This window comes from Vicugna pacos, chromosome 16 (assembly GCF_048564905.1).
Source record: "Vicugna pacos chromosome 16, VicPac4, whole genome shotgun sequence".
In the NCBI taxonomy this organism is placed as follows: domain Eukaryota; kingdom Metazoa; phylum Chordata; class Mammalia; order Artiodactyla; family Camelidae; genus Vicugna; species Vicugna pacos.
Window position 1 is genome coordinate 6,314,748 of NC_133002.1, and position 23,291 is coordinate 6,338,038.

General features: G+C 40.6%; 1 protein-coding gene, 1 long non-coding RNA gene and 1 pseudogene across 3 annotated transcripts in view; all 3 read right to left on the reverse strand.

The window, feature by feature from the left end:
• HEATR6 (HEAT repeat containing 6) overlaps positions 1-16,058 on the reverse strand; it is a 34,561-nt gene extending 18,503 nt beyond the window's left edge. The window contains exons 1-9 of one of the 2 annotated variants that reach the window (XM_006213332.4): positions 15,838-16,058; positions 13,624-13,731; positions 11,397-11,537; positions 10,817-10,932; positions 9,894-10,008; positions 8,368-8,469; positions 7,265-7,402; positions 5,253-5,551; positions 4,281-4,458 (exon numbers count right to left, since the gene is read on the reverse strand). In XM_006213332.4, coding sequence (XP_006213394.2) covers positions 4,281-4,458; positions 5,253-5,551; positions 7,265-7,402; positions 8,368-8,469; positions 9,894-10,008; positions 10,817-10,932; positions 11,397-11,537; positions 13,624-13,731; positions 15,838-16,056 — 1,416 coding nt within the window. In that variant the 5' untranslated portion in view covers positions 16,057-16,058. Of the gene's footprint in view, positions 1-4,280; positions 4,459-5,252; positions 5,552-7,264; positions 7,403-8,367; positions 8,470-9,893; positions 10,009-10,816; positions 10,935-11,396; positions 11,538-13,623; positions 13,732-15,837 lie in introns of those variants that run through there. The other variant, XM_072940310.1, reaches the window with a different exon arrangement.
• LOC140686334 (polypeptide N-acetylgalactosaminyltransferase 1-like) lies at positions 1,571-3,681 on the reverse strand (annotated as a pseudogene).
• Positions 16,059-19,476: 3,418 nt separating the features above from the next.
• Positions 19,477-22,941, reverse strand: LOC140686404 (uncharacterized). Its single transcript, XR_012060194.1, has 3 exons — positions 22,783-22,941; positions 20,758-20,858; positions 19,477-19,675 (listed from the first exon to the last, which is right to left on the reverse strand). It is a non-coding gene; the product is annotated as an uncharacterized lncRNA (long non-coding RNA).
• Between the last annotated feature and the right edge of the window lie 350 nt (positions 22,942-23,291).

A 23,291-nucleotide genomic window follows, 5' to 3' on the forward strand; every position in this document is an offset into this window, starting at 1 on the left:
AGAAGGCCCCCAAATGCCAATCAAACCTTTCAGTCAGATTTGTTAAAAGCAAGGAATCAATAATAATTCTAGGATATGATTTACATTATTTACTAAATATGAAGCATATCTGGGTTTGGTGTGAAAAAGGTTTTCCAGAAAATCTTCAACTACATTATCTCCAAGAAATAAATTAATTCTGCATGCCTTTTATGGACTGGAATCATAAACAAAAAATTAAAGATTTAATTGTTTTGAGAATAAATTTGTAGTATAGCAGTATGAGTCTTTGGAATTAAGCATAATCACTTAAGTTAGGAAGTTGACAAAGTATTAGAAAATTGCGGGGGAGAGGGAGGGAAAGAGTTTGCGCACAAGTCAGCTGATCCAAGAACTCAAATCAGGGGCTAGCAAATCTTTTCTGTAAAGGGCTAGCAGTACAAATTTCACATACAGAGTCTTTGCTGTAAACACTCAACTTTGCTACAGTAGCACAGACACTGTATAAAGGAATAAATGTGTGTTCCAATAAAAATTCACTTATGGACAGTGAAATATGAATAGCACATAATTTTTACATCACAAAATATTATTCTTTTGACTTAAAAAAACATTTAAAAGTATAAAGACCATTCCTGGCTCATGGGTCATACAAAAACTGGCAGTGGGCCACAACTGGCCCACAGGCCATAGTCTGCCAAACTCTGATTAGATGGCTGGCTGATCTTAACTGAAAAGAGGTAGATGTTATGCTAAGCCTCTATTTCTTTAGAGAATAATTAAAAATCATAAATCCAACAGCTCACAAAACAAATAAAATTAAAAGCCATGCTGTAGAAAGAAATGAACTAATACTCAAAAGTAAAAAATTTTCAGTCCAATTAACTTTGGTACCCTAAGAGGGAAAAATGCATTCATAACTATCACAGATGAAAACGAATGCAATGTCACTAAAACTTGTTATTTTTCATCATCAAGGTACAAAATCTAAACGGAAATGCACTATATCAAATTATACTTCTCATAGTTCTGATTTATTTCCTTTAAATGCTGTTTAATATATCTTCGTTGCTATAAAAATGCTATTTATAACACTGAATCTGGTTCAAGGTCTGCTTCATTTATTCTTACTGTCAGTATTTAATATAATGTTTATCATTCTAATCAGCACTTTCAGCAGAAACTACTGACGTACAAGCAAACTGTAAGAGATGTAGCTCTCCAGAGAGCTCATTCTGTTAAGCTTTTATTGCCTGAATATTTACAGTGGTGGGTGAAAGACTTTTTAATCTTATAAACATCAGTATGCTCAGTTGCACTAGACGGTAGTTTTATCTCCTTGGGCACAAAGGCTTGCTCAAAAGTAATGAAACAAGAAAGCCCTTTTCCTTTTTTGCTTCTTAGAAATAGAGTAGAAATGTTTGCTGAGGTAGCTCAGTCAACCCTTATTTTTTTCTTTTCTTTTATGTACGTTTGGTCTCAGAATATTTCTGGGAGGGTGATGAAGAAGTCACTGCTGGGAGTGGGGACCACTGACGTTTCAACGCAGGGCACCTGGCTGTGCTCACCTTTGGCTTTGTCCAAGTACTGATTATTCTCCACATATGCCCAAGATTAATGTCATTTGATCACACCCCCAAAGCTGGGTGCCTTTTAGGTGGAGGCATTTCAACACTATGCCAGGATCTCTAGATTTGGAGACATCCAAGTAAAGGTCACCTGGTCTTGGCTGCCCATATAAGAGACACCTGATTATCTACCATTCCATGACAGTTAAAAATTCCAACCCTTTATTCTCTTTCCTGGTTATGTTGTCTGTTATCTAGATTTTACTTTGTTTCTGTATTTCATAGCTCTCCAAAAGGGAAATAAAGAATCATCCTGGAATCTGAAAATCAGGATAATTCTCAAGGTACCAAGAAGGTCTGCCCTACAGTTTGTCCCTTAGATGAAGTCTTGCTGATATACATAATCTACCTCTGTAACACCTGAGGAAACCATATAGAAGCAATTTATAAATCAGTCATGTTATTACATTGGTTGCTCTGTCCTGTCCGAAAACATAGGATGTGCTTTCTAAAGCGCATTTCTGGCATGTCAACGTGTGACAATTTCCCAAGTACCGCCACACTGCCAAATCTTAAAGGAGATTTCTAAGTTTTCTCCTTCTCAAAGAACCATTCTTCAATGAGAAGATACACTGTTACTGTCCTGTCATCTTCATCCTGGCTAAGACAAACCTCAGTCTATACTGTCCAACTCTATACTCAGTGAGCACCTGAGAAGATGACCACTCAGCTTTTACACATGAGCCTTTTAACCTAGCTCTCATCAATCCAGAATGCTGTTCCATTCCAACTATGAACTTTTAATTTTTAGCACTTTTAATGAACTAGCACTTTTAATTTGTGCATATAATTTTCTAGCAGACTTTCTAAAACAGCATCTCTCACTGACATCATCTACTAAAACACCTTCTTCTAGCATGGGCCTTGGTTCACAATTAACTACACTATGGAGAGTGTGCAGAGGTGTGCTCCAAGCCTCGTTGTGGACAACTGTCACTGTACTTATTGATACTCTCCTAAACCTGGTATCTGCTGCTGAGTATAATCATGCCACTTGTCATTACACTGAACTGACAACTTTTAATCATTAATTTGATCTTTTAAAAATCCTGTTTAAGAATGATGACCGGTTTTCCATTTCTCCAGGACCTTCGTGTGGCTTTTGTGCTGGCCCTAGGACATCTCCAGAAGGAAGTTCTAAGTTTTTATTTCACTCATCACATTTCTTGCATTCATAGAAGATAAAGAGCAAGAACATATCTAAAAGGTACCCAAATCAAGGAGGACCACTCTGCAATATGTAAAACCTATCATGGCACTCTAAGTCAAATGTAAACATTTGAAAAATATAAAGATACAAACATGAAAATTATTTCTCTCTACTTTCATCAGATATGATCTCATAACCTCTTTGTACTCACATCACAAACACACGTGTCCCACATCCCCTTAACTGGGCAGTCACGGCCCAGGTGGTTTACTTGATCTGCTACTTGCTCCACGGCATCATCTCCTTAACTACTTATGGCTCCTCCCCTCAGCTGGAGGGGCTTCAAAAACACAAATATATATATATATATATTTTAACCTTTATAACAGTTTCCCTTCCAATTACTCGAATAGCCTTATTATTTATCTATTTGCCACCATTCTTTTCCATTTTTCTCCCAGGTTCTCATTCTCTACCGATTCAGGCAATTTGAAAGATTTCTATTGGTTGAATTACTTAGGATGCTGGGTACTTGAAATACCCTACAAGGCATTTTTTGTGTGTCTAATGGACAGGCTAGTTTATTTTTCTCTCCCCTGTAAAAGTGTTGAAGGCTCATTTAGAAGTTTTCTTATTTAGGAATCAGCTATTCAAGAAGATGATCAAAGGCAGTTCCAATGCATTATGGGTTGCCAGCCCTCCTCCTTACTTTTAAGGGAAAATCTTGAAAAAAGAAAACTACTACTATTGGCCTAGTTAAAATCATTCACTTTGAGAGGGTAGGTTGGTTACCTGAGGACATCAGACGCCATTCGGCATGACTTTATAATGTTCATGATTGTAAGGGGACTCTAAATAGCACTGTTTTCCTTAGGTAAGAGGAGCTAACATACCCAAGAAGAGGCAAACTACTTGATCAGCCATAGCTACCTTGCTGTAGCTTCCTATGACTGCCAAGTATTTTTTCCTTCTTTTTTAAAAATCAGTTTTTCTTATAAAACTATGTATTAGTTTACTACACGTGATTTGGAAAACATGGAAAAGTTGGAAGAAAAAAACCACTGTTCGGATCATACTTCCATATCCTAGATTTTGGTAAAACTTCACTGGTGTTTCCCTAAGTCTTACACGTCTTTCATAACCATTACATACTGTGATATTCCGATGAGTATTTAAGCCATTTGTAATCTTTTCCTATTTGGTGTTTATACTAAGGCAATCAACATTTTCCCAGAAGGGGGAGAAGCACTGCTGCTTCACTGCAGCTCAAAGAGGACACTGAAGCCAGGACTCAAGTGGGCTCGAGCTTCAAGCAAGCCTGGGGCAGGAGGTGACCTCAGTATGCTCTCCCTCAACCTGTTATTCACATAAGCCCATTTCCTATTGTCCTACCCGACTACTGGTTCTCAAATCAGGACTTGGGTAAGAGCCTTGTTCAGATAAAATCCGATAGGGCAGAGAAAACAACGAAGACTTGTAAAGTTTTCTCCCTAGTACAACACTTAGAATTTAAGCGCTCTTACCTTTGGAGAAGGATCTTTTAACGTAAGAGTCATCAAGGACACAGACTGTGGGGTCCCGAGCTCAGGTGTATCAGGAACAAAGGCTGACCAGTAGCCATAAAGAACTTTTTTTTCTATGGATTTTATAGTAGAAAGAAAACAAGCTAGTGCTCCTTGGCGAACCTTGGCTTGGTAAGACCTTTGATAAGCAAAAGAAGGAAGAAAAAAGTCCTTTAATTGCTTTTAAAAATGTAAGCATGAAATACTATCTATTCCAGCCAACTCAAATGATACAGTGAGAAATTCAACATCCCAAGTAAGTCTGAAATACATCAACATGATATTTTAAAGTTATTTCAAAATGCAATCAAAACATGTTAAAGCCATTTGTTTATATAACAAGTTAATAAAGTCAACAATTAAAAAAACACAACTAGATAGAGAATAAAAGGGCAACACTTTGATTTTAGAAAACTCGTGTTAAATATGAGATACTGCAGAGTATACATTCATCCAAAAAACAGGTACTGAATATCCTTATGCGAGTGCCAGGCACTGTGCTGAGGCTGGTAGACACCAACTAAGCCCCTGCCCTTGACAAGCTTTTAATGGCAGAGACGGACAGTTAAGAGATAACTACAATGCAGTAAGGCAGAGATAAGTCATAGGGTCACACAGGAGGGGTACCTAAGCTGAAAGAGGGTGTCAGAAAAGGGTTCTCAAACCATACAATTGTTGAGCTCATACTGAAGAGGCGGAGTGGTTAACAAGGCAAAGGCAAAAAAAGTGAAAGAAAGAATATTTCAGGCAGAGGAACCCCACGTACAAAGGCAGATGGAGAGAACAGGGCAAAATGCAGAGTAACGCAAAGTCCCACATAAATGAGAATCTTCAAGTTAAATCACAGGCAACAGGCAGACTTTTAAGCGAGGATATAAACTTAGACACACAACTTAGAATACAAGGCATAAAAACATAACAAAATACTACTACCTCACTTTACTCTGCATGCCTCCTTCAGCATCAGAATAGTCTGACTCACTACTGCTGCCCCTTTTCCAACTGGCAGAGCTGAAGGGTGAGGAGACTCGGTCCTTTCCTGCGGCTCCACTTCCAGCTACTGGCAAAGTCTGGGCACCCAGGGAGGGGGAGCACCGAGTGTCCCCTCCAGGCAGGTTCACTCTACCTGAGCCAGGGGCTGGGGCTACTTCTCTTTCACCACTGGATTCTTCCTCCTCCTCCTCTCCTTGCTGGAGTTTCTTCGGTTTTACTTTTGATTTTTTCTTTTTACTCTGATTTTAGGAGTAAATGAAAACATATATATGATAGCTATTGGTAACTTTTCATTTGATAATTACTAAATATGTCTCTGACATGTAGTTTGAATAAAGAAGAAAAGAGGAGAAGAGAAAAAAGTGGCACTTAATCAATACTCTGTGTGTTAGGCACTAGGCTAAGTGCTTATGCACACCCTCCTGGACCAAAGGAAACAAGGCATGAAATACACAGGACGTAGCAAAACTCATGGCCTGGGTTTAAATTCTCTTGGCCCTGGGCAAATCGTTTAGCCTCTCTGAGCTTGCCCTTCCTCATCTGTTTAAGCATAGGCTAATGCCACCTTCCTTGCACCGTTGTGAAAGCATTCAGCTTTCTCAACTGGGGTTCTGCAAGAGATTAAGGTCTACAGAAAATGACTTGAGTGACTATCTTCTCAATTCTCCCAACAGGATACCCAGCCAGCACCACTCTAGATGCACAGGAAAGATGTCAATCCATTACATACAATCCAATGTTTTAGGGCACTGGGGCTTTGTAGATATAAAGTAAAAGCCAATATTTCTCTTTTCTCCTACTTCCTTCTTTTTGACATCCAAAGATCTTCGGAATCTGAGCCTTCCTCGCATTCTTGGAGTCCCTGACCTTAAGGAAGGAAGCTCCTCATCACTTCCATGTTGGATTATTAATGTGGCTCCAGACTTAATGCCCTTTTACTTTCTACCCAGTGATTTTTCTAAAATGCAAGTCTAATCATATCACTCCCCCATATCTTCACTTTCACCACCTACAAGATAAAAACCCAGACTCTTCAGCATGTATTAGACCCTTATAATCTGGCCTCTGCTACATACCTGCCCCAACTTCCTCTCCACACACCTGACACTCCAGCCCTACTGGTTAACAAATGGGCCACGTGAACTTACGTTCCCTATTTTTGTGTACCTTGTTTCCTCCGAATCAAACTTTCTCCTTTCTTCTCTGTACTATTACTCATTCTTGAGTTTCTGGTTAGCCACCGTATCTGTTAAAAAGCACCCCTTTCCCCTCTATTGGGTGCTTTGAATGTGCTCCTAGAGTTCCCTGTGAATATTCTAATGAAAGGAACTATAACACTGCAGTGCAACGTTTATTTATTCATCTTCGCCTTCTCCCTCAAATTCCTAAAATTCCAGAGTCTATGTTCCTAATGCTCAGCACAATACTTGGAATATAGCAGAAGCTCAGTAAATGTTCAGGAAGTAAATAAGTTAAAGACTTTCTAATTATAAGCATTTTTATTAGGTATTACATTTCTAGATGCAATATCTTGGCACCGTATCTGTATGCTCTAGGTTTTCCAACAGAAACACAAGGGAGAAGACAGCTATCTGGAAAGCCTGGGGTATCTGGCAACAGAGACCTGTAATATTTACCAACTAGCATTTTACAGAAAACGTCTGTCGCCCTGTGGTGTTGAGCATTTGGGGGATGAGGATGCTTGGCTTTGGGTGTGAAGTGAATGTCCATTTTTATAGCTGTTACATTGCCTACACTTCTTAGAAGTATACAATGTTATAATCGGTATTTTTAGCAGTCTGATGAATTTAAACTTACTATGCTAAAAATCCTAAGTTGAAATCAAATTCGAGGTAAGCCTTTGGCACAGTAGTGATGCAAATCATAGAAAACACATACAGCAAACAATCAGAAACAATCCACAACTCAAATCTAAACAGACACAAATGTACCACAGGTGGTCGAGAAGCACTGGCTTCTGGCTGCTGCGGCTTGATGGGTGGGCATCCATCATACTGAGGGAGTGGAGTTGGGTACAGCACCGTGGGCATCTCTATGTTTAGTCCAGGGAGCCCATGGAACATGGATTTCTAAAAATGACGATTAAGGAAACACACACACAAAACACATCATAAAACAGAATTATTCACCATGTTCTGTGTCACAGAGATGAACATATAAATGTTTAAAAGCTTTATTAAGGAAACAAAGTGGGTCAGAAAATAGATACTCTGAAGGCTTAGAGCTTAAAGAAGAGCTTAATCTCATGTAGACCCAATGGATCTCACTTGGCCAGATCAAGTTAGGTCTGATTTTGCATTTTAGTTTATTTATTTATTTACTTACTACTTTTACTTAATTTAAAAAATTTATCTAATCAGTTTTATCCAATTATTTTATCTACCTTGAAGTTTCTTTAACCAATCTATCATTTTTATGTAGCATATCCATCTCCAAATCTAGCTGTCTGTATTTAGGAGTAGGGAAGATGGTACATGAAAAGAATTACAATTTAGGTCATGATAAAGCCAAGTTATCATACACAGCTCTGATCTGAGGCTAGCACAAAGCTGCTTCTAGTTCCTGGTTGAACTGAAGGAAGTTGGGTCCCGGAGAGGCTGACCTGACCTTCCCACTGATGGGCAGGCTCAGACACCAAAGGATGGCAGCCTACTGACGCATGTGTTCATGGGCCTGCTTACTACATGGGAGTGAGAGCCAAGGAGAAGCCCAGATCCTTCTTTCAAGTACAAACAGGTTCAAGATAACCTAAAATTACATTATCTACAGATAACTCATAACCTATTCCCTTCCCAACTTAAGATTCATAGATAAAATTTTAGAATTTTGATAAATTTACTAAAGCAAGACTTATTGTTTTCAGTTCTTAATTTTAAGTATGTTTGTACATGAACATTTATTCTTCTCTCTTAAAATATAATACCCTACAGCTAGCCTTGGAATAATGACGTAAAGTGGTCCTTATGCCTGGGGTGTGAACAGGAAAGACATTAACAACAACAGGGACTTGGGGTTTAAACCGGCAATGCCTTACCTTTAGCACAGCTAGAAGAGCTCCAAGTTCATCCGTCTGTGTCAGTTTCATCTTCCCACCATTTAGAAGAGACTGTATACCTTTTAATGCATTTTGTAACAACTAGGGGGAAAAGGAGACCAAGTTAAAAGGTAAATGAAATTTGGTTGTCCAGGGATCAACTTTCTAGCACAACTCAGGATGAAGAAGAAAAAGTCTTTAGATGATGAAAAAAATCTTTGGACAGGGAAGCAAAAAAAAAAAAAAATGCAGAGATAAGGATCCAGAGAAGAGAGCTAATGAGCTACCACTAATTATTTTCTAGAGGAAGAGTGCTCTTTACTGAATAAGAACAGTCTTTTCATACACGTTTATAAAACCAGCCTGCAGTAATGGTGAGCAAGAAAAACAAAGAAGAGACGTTTAGTAGGAAGATGTGATAGGAATAAAGATGGGGCAGCAGAGATCAGAAACAGGGAACCTCTACACTGTGGTAAACTCAGCAGCTCTTAAAGGCAAAGGAATGTGTGCTAGAGCACGTTTCTGGAGGGCAGATCTGATCAAGATTGATTTTCTGGCCAGCAATCTCATTTCCAGGACTCTGTCCTTAAGAAATATTCTTGAGATGGAAAAGATGTGAAACGCAGCCTTGTTGGAAACAATGGAAACACCACAAACACTTTCAATTTCCATCAATTAGAACAAAGGTTATTTAAGAAGCTAACCCTTTGCTACATGTGAAATGCAACAATAATAGCAAGCATTTTTTCAGGCATTTTTAATGCTTTTAGCTCACATACACCTTATAAAGCCTTTACAAGGCAGTTATAACGTCTGTCTCATTTCAGAGATAAGGAACACGTAGCTCAGGAAGTTAAGGAACTTGCCAAGATCTCCCAGGTACAGCAGTTAGAAAGCATGAGGTATGTCAACTGGTACTGAAAAGATGTCCAAAGTATATTAAGTTTAAAAAGGAGAGAGAGTTGCAAAACAGCGTCTTAAATACGATTCCATTTAAAAATTATAAATATGCTCATTTTTACATAGAAAAAAAATCTAAGGGCACATGGGACAAATTGTTCCCAGTGTTTTTACCTAAGCAGAGGACTGTAACTAACTTCCACCATCTAGATCTGTAATTTTTGAAATGTGTATTTAATAAAGTGTCATATTTGCATCAGATTTAAAAAAAAAAAGTATTGCAGATATTGTTGAAATCCACTCCTTTCCCTTCCATCTAAAAGACAGTCACTAGTCTGAAATCATACTGCTTTCATAGTCAGGAGGAAAAAAACAGTTTTCTTTAAGACTCTAGAATTGCAAAACAAAAACAATGGCAAAACAAAACAAACAAAAACAATTTCTTGCAATTTAAAACGGGAAATATGATTTCAGCCTTTTTAGGTGATAAACGATCCACTTATGTCCGTAACTCTGGACAAAACTAATACAGCAACCAAGTTAAACTCTTTAATAACAGCTTTTGTTCTACGGTTGCCTCTGGACACATCCGTAACAGTCCCAAGATTTGTGGTAGTCTCACCTACCATGCAAAATGTGATATCATCCATATCAGGTGCTTTTGGAGACTGCAAAGTGGTCAAGAAAGCTTGGAAGCAGATATTTTGGTAGGGTTCCTCCAAGTATGGCTGTCCTGGCACACTAAAACACACACAGAGAAAGCAACTCACGCTCAGTCTCCTTTGAAATGGAGCTTGAATTAGAATATACCCTTGAAAGAACTGCATCATAGAATGTGGTGTACTTTTTGGCTAATTAACTATTGCTGTGGACAGGCACAAGGCTGGAATAAATAGGAAGCATGGTTTCCACAGAGAAAAGTTAGAGAACTCTGTAGCGAACCTAGGATGCAGAGAAGGAAATCGTTTTTATTCTGCTTTTCAGTTCTTAGAGGGAAATAATGCAGACAGGTCCCGTCAAGCTAGACCCACACCGCTGAACCTGCCTTCCTAACCACTGGACAACACTGCAGTGCAGAGACAAGATACCACACATCAGTTCAAGTTTGTGACGCTCATTTTCTATTACATGAACCTAGAACCAAGCACTGGGACTGGTTCCATTTTCTTAGAAGAAACTAGCCTTGACAGATGTATATCACCACAGCTTAAATTCATATGAATATACCCTTCTAGAAGACTTAATACAGCTAGAATTTATACCAATAGAAAACAAAACCCTGACATATTGTACATACATCACTTTGACCACATTTTAGAAATAAGATCCTAGTCTATTTTTCCTTCACCTCTGTATGAGCTTTCTTTGCAATAAATGTTAAAAGTAAAAATAAACAATATAAGATGATCTCATTAGCAAAGACCATGAGAAATGCAAAGTAGTTATTTTTCTAAGTTGGCTCTAGCTTCAGACAGACTGAACCACCCACAAAGGGCCCAGGAGAGGCCTTATCTTACTATGACAGGGAACTCTGATTGAATCCACATACCTGAGACATAAGTTTGCCATACAGTGCACTGCAGCTCTCCTAACTTCAGGGTCTGACTGAGCCAAGTCACTCAACTTCATCAAGAGTCCACTCTTGCCTAGCAAGTCTGGGAGGTACTAAAACAAAATAACTTAATGTTGGCTGAAGAAAAGCTTCTAGGCAAATATTACTTTTTAGACAGATTACATTTTTTTTTTAACTAAAGGGCATTCGAGTACCACAGGATTAGCTGCTAGGTAAATATTTCAGATAGGCATGCAAAAATATGCCAAAAAACAGCAGTAAGGATCAGCACTCCCAGCCTAGGTTGTGGCTGAAGCTCTTTCATCTTGGCAGCACAGATGAAGGGTAAAGACAATGATAACTATGGTTAATATTTACCACGCACTTTACAAGTGAGACTTCATCCTCAGAGGAACTATTTTACACATGAGGAAACTAGGTTTGGAGTGACTCAGTAAGTGTTACTCAAAGTTACACATCTGATTAATGGCAGGATAGAAACCTGAACCCAGGCCTGCTGGTTCAGAGCCTGTGCGCCTACCCTTTCAAAGGAAAGACAAAACACAGTTTAAACTACCTTTTGACACTTTGAGCCATTGCCGTAAACCAGAGCTGCCAGGGCTTGAAGAATCTGCATGTGTGTCCAGGAACTGCACTGCTGAATAGCAGAAATAGTATATGCCAACAGGAAATCCAAGTTCTGCTCATCCACGATCACCTATCGATAGAGGAAAAAAACTTAATCCTTTTCAGACATGAATGCTCATCTGAATTAAGCTGTGTGTGTGAGAGAGAGCATGTGTTCATCTTTTCTGTGTCAAAAAGATCAGCTTTAAAGATCCTGAAAGTCTGATTGAGACATGACTTTCTCTTGCCCCAGGGCTTTGCTCACTTCTTCCTTTACTCCCTCCACTCAAAGTAGAACCTGGCAAAGTCCTTGTAACTTTTCCTTGAACTAACCAGACACTGGCAGCTGTAAATACCCAGATATGTGAAACTCAATCCACTGAAAATTTTAAATTCAACTCAACTGCCTTATACACAGTAAATGCTCAACAAATACACTGTGGCCAAATATGTCTGCTAAATAGCTACTATGTCTCTGCCACCAAATGGGGAATGTAACAGGAAGAGGCGGCATATTCCTGTCCTCAGGGAGTTTATAATCTTATTGGGTTAAAGTAGGCTAATCCAAGTATCAATTCATGAACAACTGAAACAAACTGTCATCAAATGCTAGAAGGTTGGTTAAGGGCTGTAGGTGTCATATGTAATCAGGAACTTTTCCAACTGCCAGCATTACAAGGATGATACAGCTGAGAACAGTAAACATTCAGAAGCCACCACAGTTTGAAACATCCTAAACTTGAAAATAGCCTTATTTCATTTAGAAAGTCACACGCAGAAGACACTGCTGGTTACCGTCGGCATTCATCCCCTCTTTCCTGGCTGGCAGAGCCCTAATCTTGTTTGGGTGCCCACCTTTTCCACGTGAGACCTGAAGGTAAATCCTAATTCTGCTAAGACAGTGGTTCTCCACTAGGGGCTATTCTGCTCCCCAGGGAACACCTGTATGCCTGTAGACATATTTGATTGTCACAACTGGAGGGATGCCACCGGCATCTAGTGGGTAGAGGCTAAGATGCTGCTAAACATCCTCTAATACACAGGACCCGCCCCCCCACAACACAGGATTATCCGATCCAAAATATCAGTAGAGCCAAGGTTGAGAAATCCCGATGTAAGGGCTGAGCTGCATATGGTAATCATCTAGGGGGCTTAAGTCCTCCAGGTGATTCCAATGTGCAGTAAAGGCTGAAATCCCTGGTTTAAGCCATTCATGGTAATACCATTCCCCTGATCAGACTGGTGTAGAGGAGTTCTAATATGACCTACATCTCTCTAGCCTGATATTAGGGAAGGTCTGCTGGAGTCTATGGGGCAAGCTTCCTCATTCCTCACTAAAAGAGACACAAAATAAATAGTTTTTTTGCTTCTGCTGGGTGTTACTTATTTTGTCTGAGATGCCTGGAATTTAGGCATCTTATGACTGTGAGAAGTGCTAGCAGAGGATAGCCGAACCACTGAAGATGGCAAAATGGAAAGATACCAGAAAGCCTCTTAATTATTAAGTGCCCCTCAAACTGCCTCCCTTGGGGCTTGTGATGTAAGATAATATATTTTTTCTTTGTTTGTTTGTTTAGCTATTCTGGGGTGGCCCCTTTGTTTCTTATAGCCAAAAGCATCTTAGATTACATAATGCTAATTGATAAGTTCTGTGCTAACTATATCCACATGCTCATGTGGTATCTCATGTTAACAGCCTCAATTTTTGGACTGTTCCTTAAAAAATAACTGCATTTATTTAGCAAGCTGGAAAAGATTCTGAAGAGCAAGGAGCTATGGTACAGACCTTAGTATAAACAGCAGGGACCTTTTTATCTAGTGTCCCCCTGCCCCCAAGCTACTTCTTATGTTTTATGAAAACCAAAAGTAGACAACAAAAATGGGAGCATTGGGAGAGAGGAAAAAACATTGGTAGAAAAGGGGTAAAAGTTATTTCAATCTGGTTTCTTGAACCAAACCAAATAGCACTAACAAACAAACCTGTGGAGTATTTTTTTTTTTTTTTGGTCAGAGTTATATTTGTTTTAATATCATTCTTAGAAAGGCATTTGCTTTCTGTATTTACACATCTTCCCAAAAGACTGGCCTATCATACCTACCACAGATGTAGTATTTCAAAGGTACTTACTTATCGTCAGAATTCGTGATCTGAATTCTAAAGTTGCCTACATGATTACCTGTAATGTGTTAAGTAAATGGTGGATAAGCTGAGACAGTTTGCTGACAAGATGATTCTGATTAAGAGGCACCAGTCGGCAAGCTTGAACAAGAAGAGAACTGACATCCTACAAAAAAATAAAGACAGTGAAAAGGTGATATACCTGTAAGTCAAGTGAGGACCACCCCCAAACACAGCCATATTGGAAAACAAAGTGAACACTCACACTCAAAATAGGAATGATGAAATTGGAGGCAGAAAGTAGGATGGCAGCATAAAAATTGCATGTGCTCAAAAGGAAAAGAATCAATACAATTTTTGTCAGGCTCAAGACTCCAATGCCTCTACATATGTAGAGTACAAATAACCAAAGGAAGGAGTCCAGAATGTAAAAGGACACAATGAATTAAAAATACCACAAAGTAAGCAAACCAAATTTTCAATGCCACTCGGAAAATTAGAAATGACACTTGTACAAATTTACTGTAAAGTTAGGAATGCTTTAAAAAAAAAAAAAGGAGGAACCTATTTGCAAATCACACTATTCATTCATCCACTGATGTTTACTGAATTAAAAGGCTCTGAGCACCTGCTATGTGCCAGGTCTTTGGCCTCCAAATGTGAGCAAACATATTCCTGAACCTCAAAGAGCTCACAGTTCAGTGAGGGAGACAGAAATACTACTCACAAACAATTAAAGTGAAGTAAGCGCTGAAAGAATTAAGTACAAACTCTGGGAGGGAATAGTAACTAGGGAGGTTTTGTGGAGGTTATTTCTAAGCAGAATCTGGAATGAGTTGAAGGATGAGTAGAACTCTGCCAGACAGACAAGGCACTGAAAGACACTGCAAGCAAAGGGGGGTGGGGTGGGCCGACTTGAAACACCAGTAGGTGTGAAACACCAGTACGCGCTTGAGGAACAGCAAGTTTTAAATGATTGCACACAGAGCACAAAAGCAGGAGTGGTGGGTCAGAAAACTGGAAAGGCGCGTATTTTGGGGGCAAAAATAACAAATTATACAAGTAAAGCAAAAGTCCCCAGCTCCTTCCTTAATTCCACTCCGCTCCCTAGTGACATACACTATTATTTTATTGTAAACTCTTACATACATTGTTGTGAACTCTGCATCCTGTAAACTTCACACTTCTACGTAACATGCTTTTATCAATATGTATTGAAGATCTTCCCAACTCCGAGTTTTACTTTTCTAGTAGGATTACTTTCCAGAAAAAGAAAAGATCACTTTAGCAGCAGAGCACAGAATGGTTTGGAAAAGGGCTAGAATGGAGGCAGGAGATTAGAGAAGACCAGGGAAACAGTCCAGGAAAGAGTCATCTTGCCTGAGGGTCTAAGGCATTAGCAATGGGAATAGAGAGGAGGGAATGGCGTGAGAAACACTTCTAAGATAGATTCTGAAGAATCCAGATTGGACAGGAGCTGGGAGGGGGAAGAACCAGTGTCTGTGCCTTGTGATAGGCTGACTGTGCACACTTGTGTGCGCTAGGTTGTGGGACAGATTGGGGGTGGAGTGTGTGTACAGAGATTATGAACTATCTTTAAGAACTGTCAAGTTTGAGGTGCCTGTAGACAGTGGTATGACTGGGTCAAGAGTTCAGGGTATTCAGTAAGTAGTATCCAAGGCCTGTTGTGTGTGAAAAATATTAAGAGTCAAAAAGCACTTCTAAAGAGGAGGCAGAGAGGACAGAGCTAGCATGGAGGAATAGAAAATGACTGAGGCTTGGTGAGACTTAGTTTCAATTCTAGCTTTGCCTTTTGCCAGCAATATGACATTGGACCTTTGTTGAGACTTGGTACGTGTATCAGTAAAACAGACCTAGTAATACCCACGTTCTAAGGGCCCTGGAACGGTGCACGGTAAAGTACAGTACGTAGTCCGTGTACCATGTACTCAACAAATTCTGCAGTGAATTTTACATACAAAGTGTTTTGGATCCGGGGAGTGGAGCGGGCGGGAAGGTCACACCAGAGAAGACACCTGCGACGTATAATGAGGGCAGAAGCCATCAAGTTGGGTTTTGAACGATGCCAGTTTGCCAGGCACTTGCAGGGTCTTCCAGAAAGAGGGCAGAGAATGTGCCACGGTTGGAGGAAAAAAAAAAATAAGAGCCTGGAACTAAGCAGTGCGAAGCAGAGGTGGGAAAAGCCGGGAGAGGCGAGCGGGAGCCACCAGCTGAAGTCCCCGCAGGCGGCGGCCGCGTCCAGTGGACCTACCTCCGGGGCCACGCCGCTGCCCTCGCTGTAGTTCTCGGAGATGAGCTGGTCGAAGAGCAGGTGAATCTCGGTGCGGCCGGAGCTGCTGTCATCCGGGCGCAAGGCGCAGAGCCTGGCCGACAAGCGGCGGAACCCACGGCCCTGCTCGAGGGGTAGCTCCCGCGGCGCCTCCGGCTGCTGCCCGCCGGGTAGGGAAGCCCTGACTTGCGCCGTCGCCATCTTTCCTACGTAGGAGGACAGGGAAATACTTCCGGGGCATTCCCCGCCTCCGCTCTCCAGTTCCGGAAATGACTGTTTCCGGCCAGAATCCGAAGCTCAGAGGGTTTCGAGAGCGCAGGACTCGTTCTCAAATTAGTGTCCTGCGAATACATATCAGAAATTATCTGGGAGACTTTGTCGCCCCCCTACCCCTCCTTGAGCCTTCACTGAAAACCGAGGACTCTTATTTGTCCTCGCAGAGAGCTTTTTGCTGGGCAGGGCCGGCATTCCTGTTTAGTACTAAAGGTTTCAATATAGGGCCAGGGTTGTAGAGGGGGCGCTGTGGATGGGAGTGACAGAAACTGCTAGTTCGAAAACCTCCTCTTTTTACATCATATTAGCGCCCCTGATTTTTTTCCCCAGGCACAAAACCACCCTGAATAAAGACTGTGTTCCCCAGTGTTGTTTGCAGCTGGCCACGAATCCTTTGGCTCTTGAAGCACATCACCACACGAAAATTAGTCTGGGAGTTCACACTGAATCATATAAAATATAACCTGGTTAAAGGTGACCTGGTTGGGATTGGACACCCTGCGATTTTCTGAAACCTTCAAAGCAAGAAGCTGGGAAAGAAAATAGTCATTTAAAAAGCTGTAAGCAGTTTTCAGTCGCCCCAGAAGTGAAGGCTTGAAATTTACATTTGGGCAGACTGAGTAAACCATCTCTAGGGCCTTTGAGTTATGCAAATATAAAGCAAATTCTCACCCTTGACTCTTAAGGAAACCCTTGAAGTCACCTAAATGTACATATTTTATCCTGAGAATAAAACACCTTCTTTTAGCAATGAAAATTGGGCATATGCTTTAGAAGAGCTACTTCTCTGAAGACTTTGGGATTCTTTGGGGAAAATACTATGTTATATTATGTTTGAACTTAGATTTCATTATGCTTGTATATTATTTCTTCTTGGGATGCATGTATACATAGGTATGTGTGTGTATATTTGTGATATTGAAATGTTTGCTCAGAGACGATCAGGAGCTGAGAACCAGTCATTGATGTTTTAGTCTGAATTCTCCTAATGCAGAGCCTCAGATGAGGTTGATATATGGATGACTCATTCAGGAATGGACAGGAAAGAAAGGAGAATTAATACAAATAGGTGCTATTGAGTTGGCCATTGTAAGGGTGTGAGTGAGTGTTTAATCCTCAAGGACTTTCTGAGAAGCCTTATGGAACACTTTCAGAACCCTCCCCCCTCCACTCCCAAGGAATGGAAGGGAGAAGCATATATCTGCCAGCCTTTGACCTCTGTTGTCAAGTGTTGCCCCACCAGACATTAATTCTCCAATGCATCTGAGTTAAGCACGCATCAGTATGCAGTGATTCCTGCCAGAGACTTGTTGCATAGACAAAGAAGTCCTGAGACAAAAGTGAGAGATTTGGGCTACTAAGGTTCGTACAAGTCTGAGCCAAGACCTTCACAAATTAGCTTGTGCTGAGCTAGTAGATGAATGAGTTAAGCTGGTTTCTATAGCGATGATTTGAGTAAGAGTATAAGGCCAAGAATATTTGAAGCAGTGCATAGGAGATGTCCAACACACTGGGCTAGAAGGATGTGAAGCCTGGTCATCAACACAGTGAAGGTGGTGTGAAAGAAACTGTGGGAAAGAACCAGGTTTGGCGTGGCTCATCTCAAGTGGAAATGTGAATGACCCGCACTTAGTGTTACTCAAGACTGAATGACTCAGATATTGGAAATGATACCAGTCTGTTGAGTTCTGATGGAATATACCCTTGTGGATGGCAGTGTGGTTTCCCCAAGAAAATGAACATTCCTACTCCGTGGTGATCACCAAATGAAGGAAACATATATCAAGCTCTCGGAGAAATTTGACGGCCCCCTGCATTGGCTTGTGTTTTGACAGTAAACCCTAAATTGTGGAAACTCACAGCTTGACAAAAGCTCTCCCAGGAAAAAGCTCCTCACACATCCTTACTTTTCCTCACTCTCAATATTTTCATAATCTTACAGTGACTGGAGCCCTTAAAAGGATGTAAGGAAGTAAGTTCACAGATATTTTCTTTTATAAATTCTGCATAAGGTGAGCTGGGGCCTTACTCTGGAATTTCACTTCTTTCATGTTTTGGAACTCTGTCAGGATTTCATTTTTATCACTCGTTAGAGCCTGGATCATTCTAACTAAAGTAGGCATTACTTTACCCCTCTCCCCAGTTTCTAATTCACATCCTTGTTTATTCCCTTCAGAACACTGACTGTAATGTATTGCTATCTTATTTGTTTACTTATTTATTATCTAGTTCTTCTTCCTGAGCTCTATGAAGGAACAGATATCATTTGGCTAGTCCACTATTGTATCCCCAGTGCTAGCACACACCTGGGGTGTAACAGGCAACCCCCAAGACCTGTTGACAGAATGAATGAATCCACTATTATTTATTTAGAGCCCTTCTATTTGCAATCTGTTGGTTGATGTGAAAATCAAATGGTGTGTTTATGAAAATGCTTTGTAAACTGTTAAGTTCGATAAACCTTAGCATCTAAATTAGATAGACAGTATTATTTTTCCCTTTATACATCTGAGGAAAGTTTCAATGGTTGAAAGAGAAAACATTTAAATAGTATAAATGGCTTGTCAGAGACGATGAAGGCAGTCAGTTAGTCAAAATCAGGCTACAACCCGGGCCAGTGAAATCCGAAGTATGTGACTGTGAAAAACATAGACAAGAAATTGTTAAGTATTTTAATCTCCCACATTTTGTAAGGGGGAAACCCAGGAGAGAGGAACCAGCTTTTAATGTCCAGGTGAGCCAAGAGAGGCTAGGAAGGAGGATAAGTCTTGGGTTCTGTTTCAGAGTCTTAAAAATTAGGACTGAGGGTTGTCAGACCATCAATTTGGTAATAATACTCATTCAGTTAACATTTATTGAATATTTCCTTTGTGTCAAGCACTATTCCAAGCAGTTAACCTGAATTAACCTCTTTTATCCCTGCAGCTCTATGAAGTATATACTGTTATATAGATGAGGAAACTGAAACACAAGAGAGGTTAGGACACTTGCTGAAGGTCACACAGTTGTGTGGTGGGCCTGGGTTTGAAATTCAAAGATTTCCTAACCACTATGCTATTATGTATAGGCCTTAGAGTTTGACATGGAAATATAGTCAAGGCCCTGACACTTACCTGCTCTATGACTTGGAGCAAATACTTATTTCTTAGCACCTCAGTGTCCTTATATGTAAAATGGTGGTGATATCAAGTATAGTTACAAGGCTGTTGTAAAGATAAATTAGATGATACTTGTGGGGCATATAACACAGTCCTTCTTGCATAGCAAATGCTCCACAGATGTCATCTGTCCCCCACTGTCTCCTCTTCCTCCTTATCACTCCTCACCAAATAAGTCAAGTAGTCTGGGTACTTTTCATGATCATGATTTATTAAAAGAAACAACTATTTTCCCTTCCCTTCCACATCCCTCATCTCCATTCCCACATCCCCGTTTTCATCTGTCTTCCTGGGCAAGGACCTTCAAATGATCACATTTTTGAAGACACGAATTCCAGGAAGGGATGAACAATTATTAGAGAACGATGGCCCTTAGTGTAAGTCTTCATCTGAGGGAGGGACAAAAAAATTATGCATGAGACCTGCTGTTTGGGGGATCTGATCCACAGAATACAGCTGTATACAAGTATAATACAAACACTTTTTATTATGCTTTTTTTTCATCAATGGCTACTGCAAATAAATTATCAAGTGAGGCCCCTGAAATATTTTGATAAAAAAGGGGTTCTTACAGTTTCATATGGCAATGTGTTTCCAAGGCTTAAAAGAAGCATACTCCTTATGTGTATATGTAACTGAATTGCTTTGCTGTGCTCCTGAAACTAACATTGTAAATTGACTACACTTCTATAAAAAATAAGAATTAAAAGAAAAAACTGTGTTGCTGAATTCATTTAAAAAAAATCATTCTCCTTGATCATCAATTATACTGCTTACAATTTTTTCCAAAGAAATTAACAAGGGCATGTACACCAATTTAGTATTCACTGTAGCCATATTAATGATATTAAAAAAAGAAATATATAAAATGCATATTATTGGAGGTTGCTAAGTAAATGAGCATACATGATGAACATATATATTGAACAGACACGAAGGCTATTTGTTTTTGTGGGGGGTAATTAGATTTATTTATTTATTTTTAATTAATTTTTTATAGTTTTTTCACAAAGGCTATTAAAGATGATGGTACAGAAGCATCAGTGTTGAATTAAAATTTGTTCACTAGCTATTTCTAAATGAAATAATCAAGAAATCAAAATAGGTACAAGGTTATTTCATTTTTATATATATAGTGTACATGTGTGTATGTGTTTAAACTATGTACCAAAGTGTTATGCAAAATCATTTGGGGATGGGGGATTATGGGTGATTTTTACTTTTTTGTTCAAATAAACAGTCTGATTTTTCTCTAAGATATACCATGTAATGAAATTATTTTAAAGATTTGGAAACCACCATCCTGTGACAGATGCTTCTTCTTCTTGAGAAGTGTGGGTGAAAAGGGAGAGGCCACAGAGAGACAAGCTTCTGTCCTATCTATTTCTGGAAAGTGCAATCAGGGCTTAGTGTACATCCTGCGTGGCTTGGACCAGGTTTGAGGAAGCAGGGAAGGGAGTGATATTTTTACCTGTCCTTAGTCTGAAACACAGACGTGGCCACAACCGTTGCTGACACAGCGTGCCTCTGGACCACAGTCCCAGTCACCACTGCAGAGCTCAACGCAGGTGCCTACATTAGAACAGACCAGCTGAAAACCGTGTGCTTTAGTCACAAATGCTAGAGAGGCCAGGCTTTGATTAAGGAGCCAATTCCACTTTCTTCTTTTTAGTTCAATACATAATATAGTTTATAAATGATTCCTTGCAGAATAATACTCATTTACATCTTGTATACTTTCGTTTAACAAAAAGGCATTCGCACAATCTCAGCAAAGAAAGCCCTTCTTGCAAGAAGAGGATAATTGTTTTAGCGGAGAGGACGTGCGAAGAAGCACACTTAAATGTCCTCATGTCTCCACCCTGTAGGGAAAGGGGCAGAGAAGGGGAGACACATTTACTGAAGACCATCAAGGGTGCCCTGCAGTCACCTGAGCAGTGAGTCTGACTGGCTCTACTTTACAGGTGTGACAGCTGGAACGAGCAGAGGTGACTTGCCTACAATTAAGTATGGATGTGGGGTCCAACCCAGACCTGCCTGGCCCCTAGGCCAAGCTCCCTCTGCCATCCCACGGGGTGAGACTGACCCTGATACAAAGAGTCACTCCTGACCTGAGTGGAGGTTCCCCATGTTCCCAGAGCCTCAAGATTATTCTCTGAGGGCCAATGAAACAGGTCCAAGAAGCTGGCTAAGATCCCATAAGGTTTTCTAACAAAATGTGTGCAGAACTCTGGTTGGTTACTCAGCTATTATCAAGAGATTAGAAGGCACTTGTACAACCCTAAGGGTGAGCAGCTGCTTGATTTTGCACCCCAGGTGCCTCATCTCTTCACTCTTCACCCTGGAATACAAGGAACACAGGAAGAATCGCAAATAGAAGGCTGGATAAGTATTAGGGAGCAGCTGGAAATCATGCAGGAAAGGAAGGCAAGGGACAACGTTACTGAGGGCAGACCTTGGGGACCTGAGGAGTTGGGATTTCATTGGTTAGGCCAAGAGGGCGATGTGATGGCAGTTTACTTCCAAAGATTATTCTGGTGACAGAGCATAGGCTGCGCCAGGATTCAACAGGCAAGCAAACTTCAAAAGGAAGAGAGGGGCAGGGAGAGCTATTAGGAAGCTGTTGCACTGGCCCAAGCATCGAGTAATCAGGGCTGGAAATACAGTGTGGCAATGGGGCTTGGAAAGGAAGGAACATGTGTAAGAAAACAATTTCAGAGAATGAATGGTATTTGGCAACCAATTTAATATAGGGGAAGGAGAACAAAGAAGAGAGAGGGGTAAGAGTTAAGTCCAATGATATTTAGGGAGATGAAGAAGTTACAGTGAAGATAATCCAAGAGAGAAGAAAGTTGGAGGACTCATGGAGAGGCAAACGATGTCAGATGCTGCAGAGGCTACAGCCTTTGGCTACTGAAGAGAGTCAAGAGATTTGTCAAGATCTGGGAAAGTGATGGGAGCAGCAGCGGAGGCTATGGTCCATCTTCAAGGGATTAAGGAATGAGCCATGAAGAAGAAAGAGCAGAGAAGTAAGGTTATTCCTTTGAGAATGTTGGTGGTAAAAGGAAACAAAGAGATTGAGATGATTAATATAATTATAATATAATATTAATATAATAATATATAATATTTATATAATTTGTTTCATATAATTAAGGAAATATTTTCTCTAGGCGATCCAACTTATTTGTAGCAAGAGACAAAGAATCTGGTGGAGAGAGAGGGGCTGGGGTGATGGAGGGTGGCTAATGAGGGGACAAAAGTCTCCCCTTTCAGAGAGTCCAGATGGAGGGTGACCTGGGGAAAGAGGAGAGGGAGTAAAAGCAGAAGAGAGATCCTGCAGGCAAGGTGGGTCTCAGAAACGGCTCCCTGATGAGAATATCTTCCCCTCTCTCCTTTCTTCCCCTCCTGCTCCTGCACTCACTGGTCCCTGATGGCTTATTTTTCTGGCTTACTCATTCAAAGAAGTATGGGTTTGCCTTCCGCACGGACTCACCCAAAAGTTTCAACGGTCTCACTGCAGCCTGAAGCTCCTGTACCTCTGAGCTGAGAATGGCTAGGGTCACGAGGAGGAGAAAGCCTGCCAACTTCATGTTGCCATTGGAGGTCTTCGGTAAAAATACAGCAGGGCTGAGAGCAGCTGCAATTTATGCTCTTCTGCCCACTGAGCTGGGATGAAACGCCAGGGGTGGGACTAGGGCCAAGCCCTGCCCAGAAGCTGACATTTCCGGAGAACACACACTATGTGTACCTTGGGTAACGCCACATTGTTACCTAAGCAAGTCTCTGAGCCAAGGGAACACCCTCCTCTGACTAACACTCCTAAACCAGGAAAGCAGTGAGTGGCTGAGAAACGGAGTGTATTGGGGTGAGGATACTTTCATTCATTCATTCATTCATTTTTCAACACAAGCAACACATGTCTTCTCTGGGCCGGGCCCGTGCTGGGCATGAGGATTATGTCCTTATGGTAATTACAGTGTAGGAACTGGGTGCCAGCTAGTG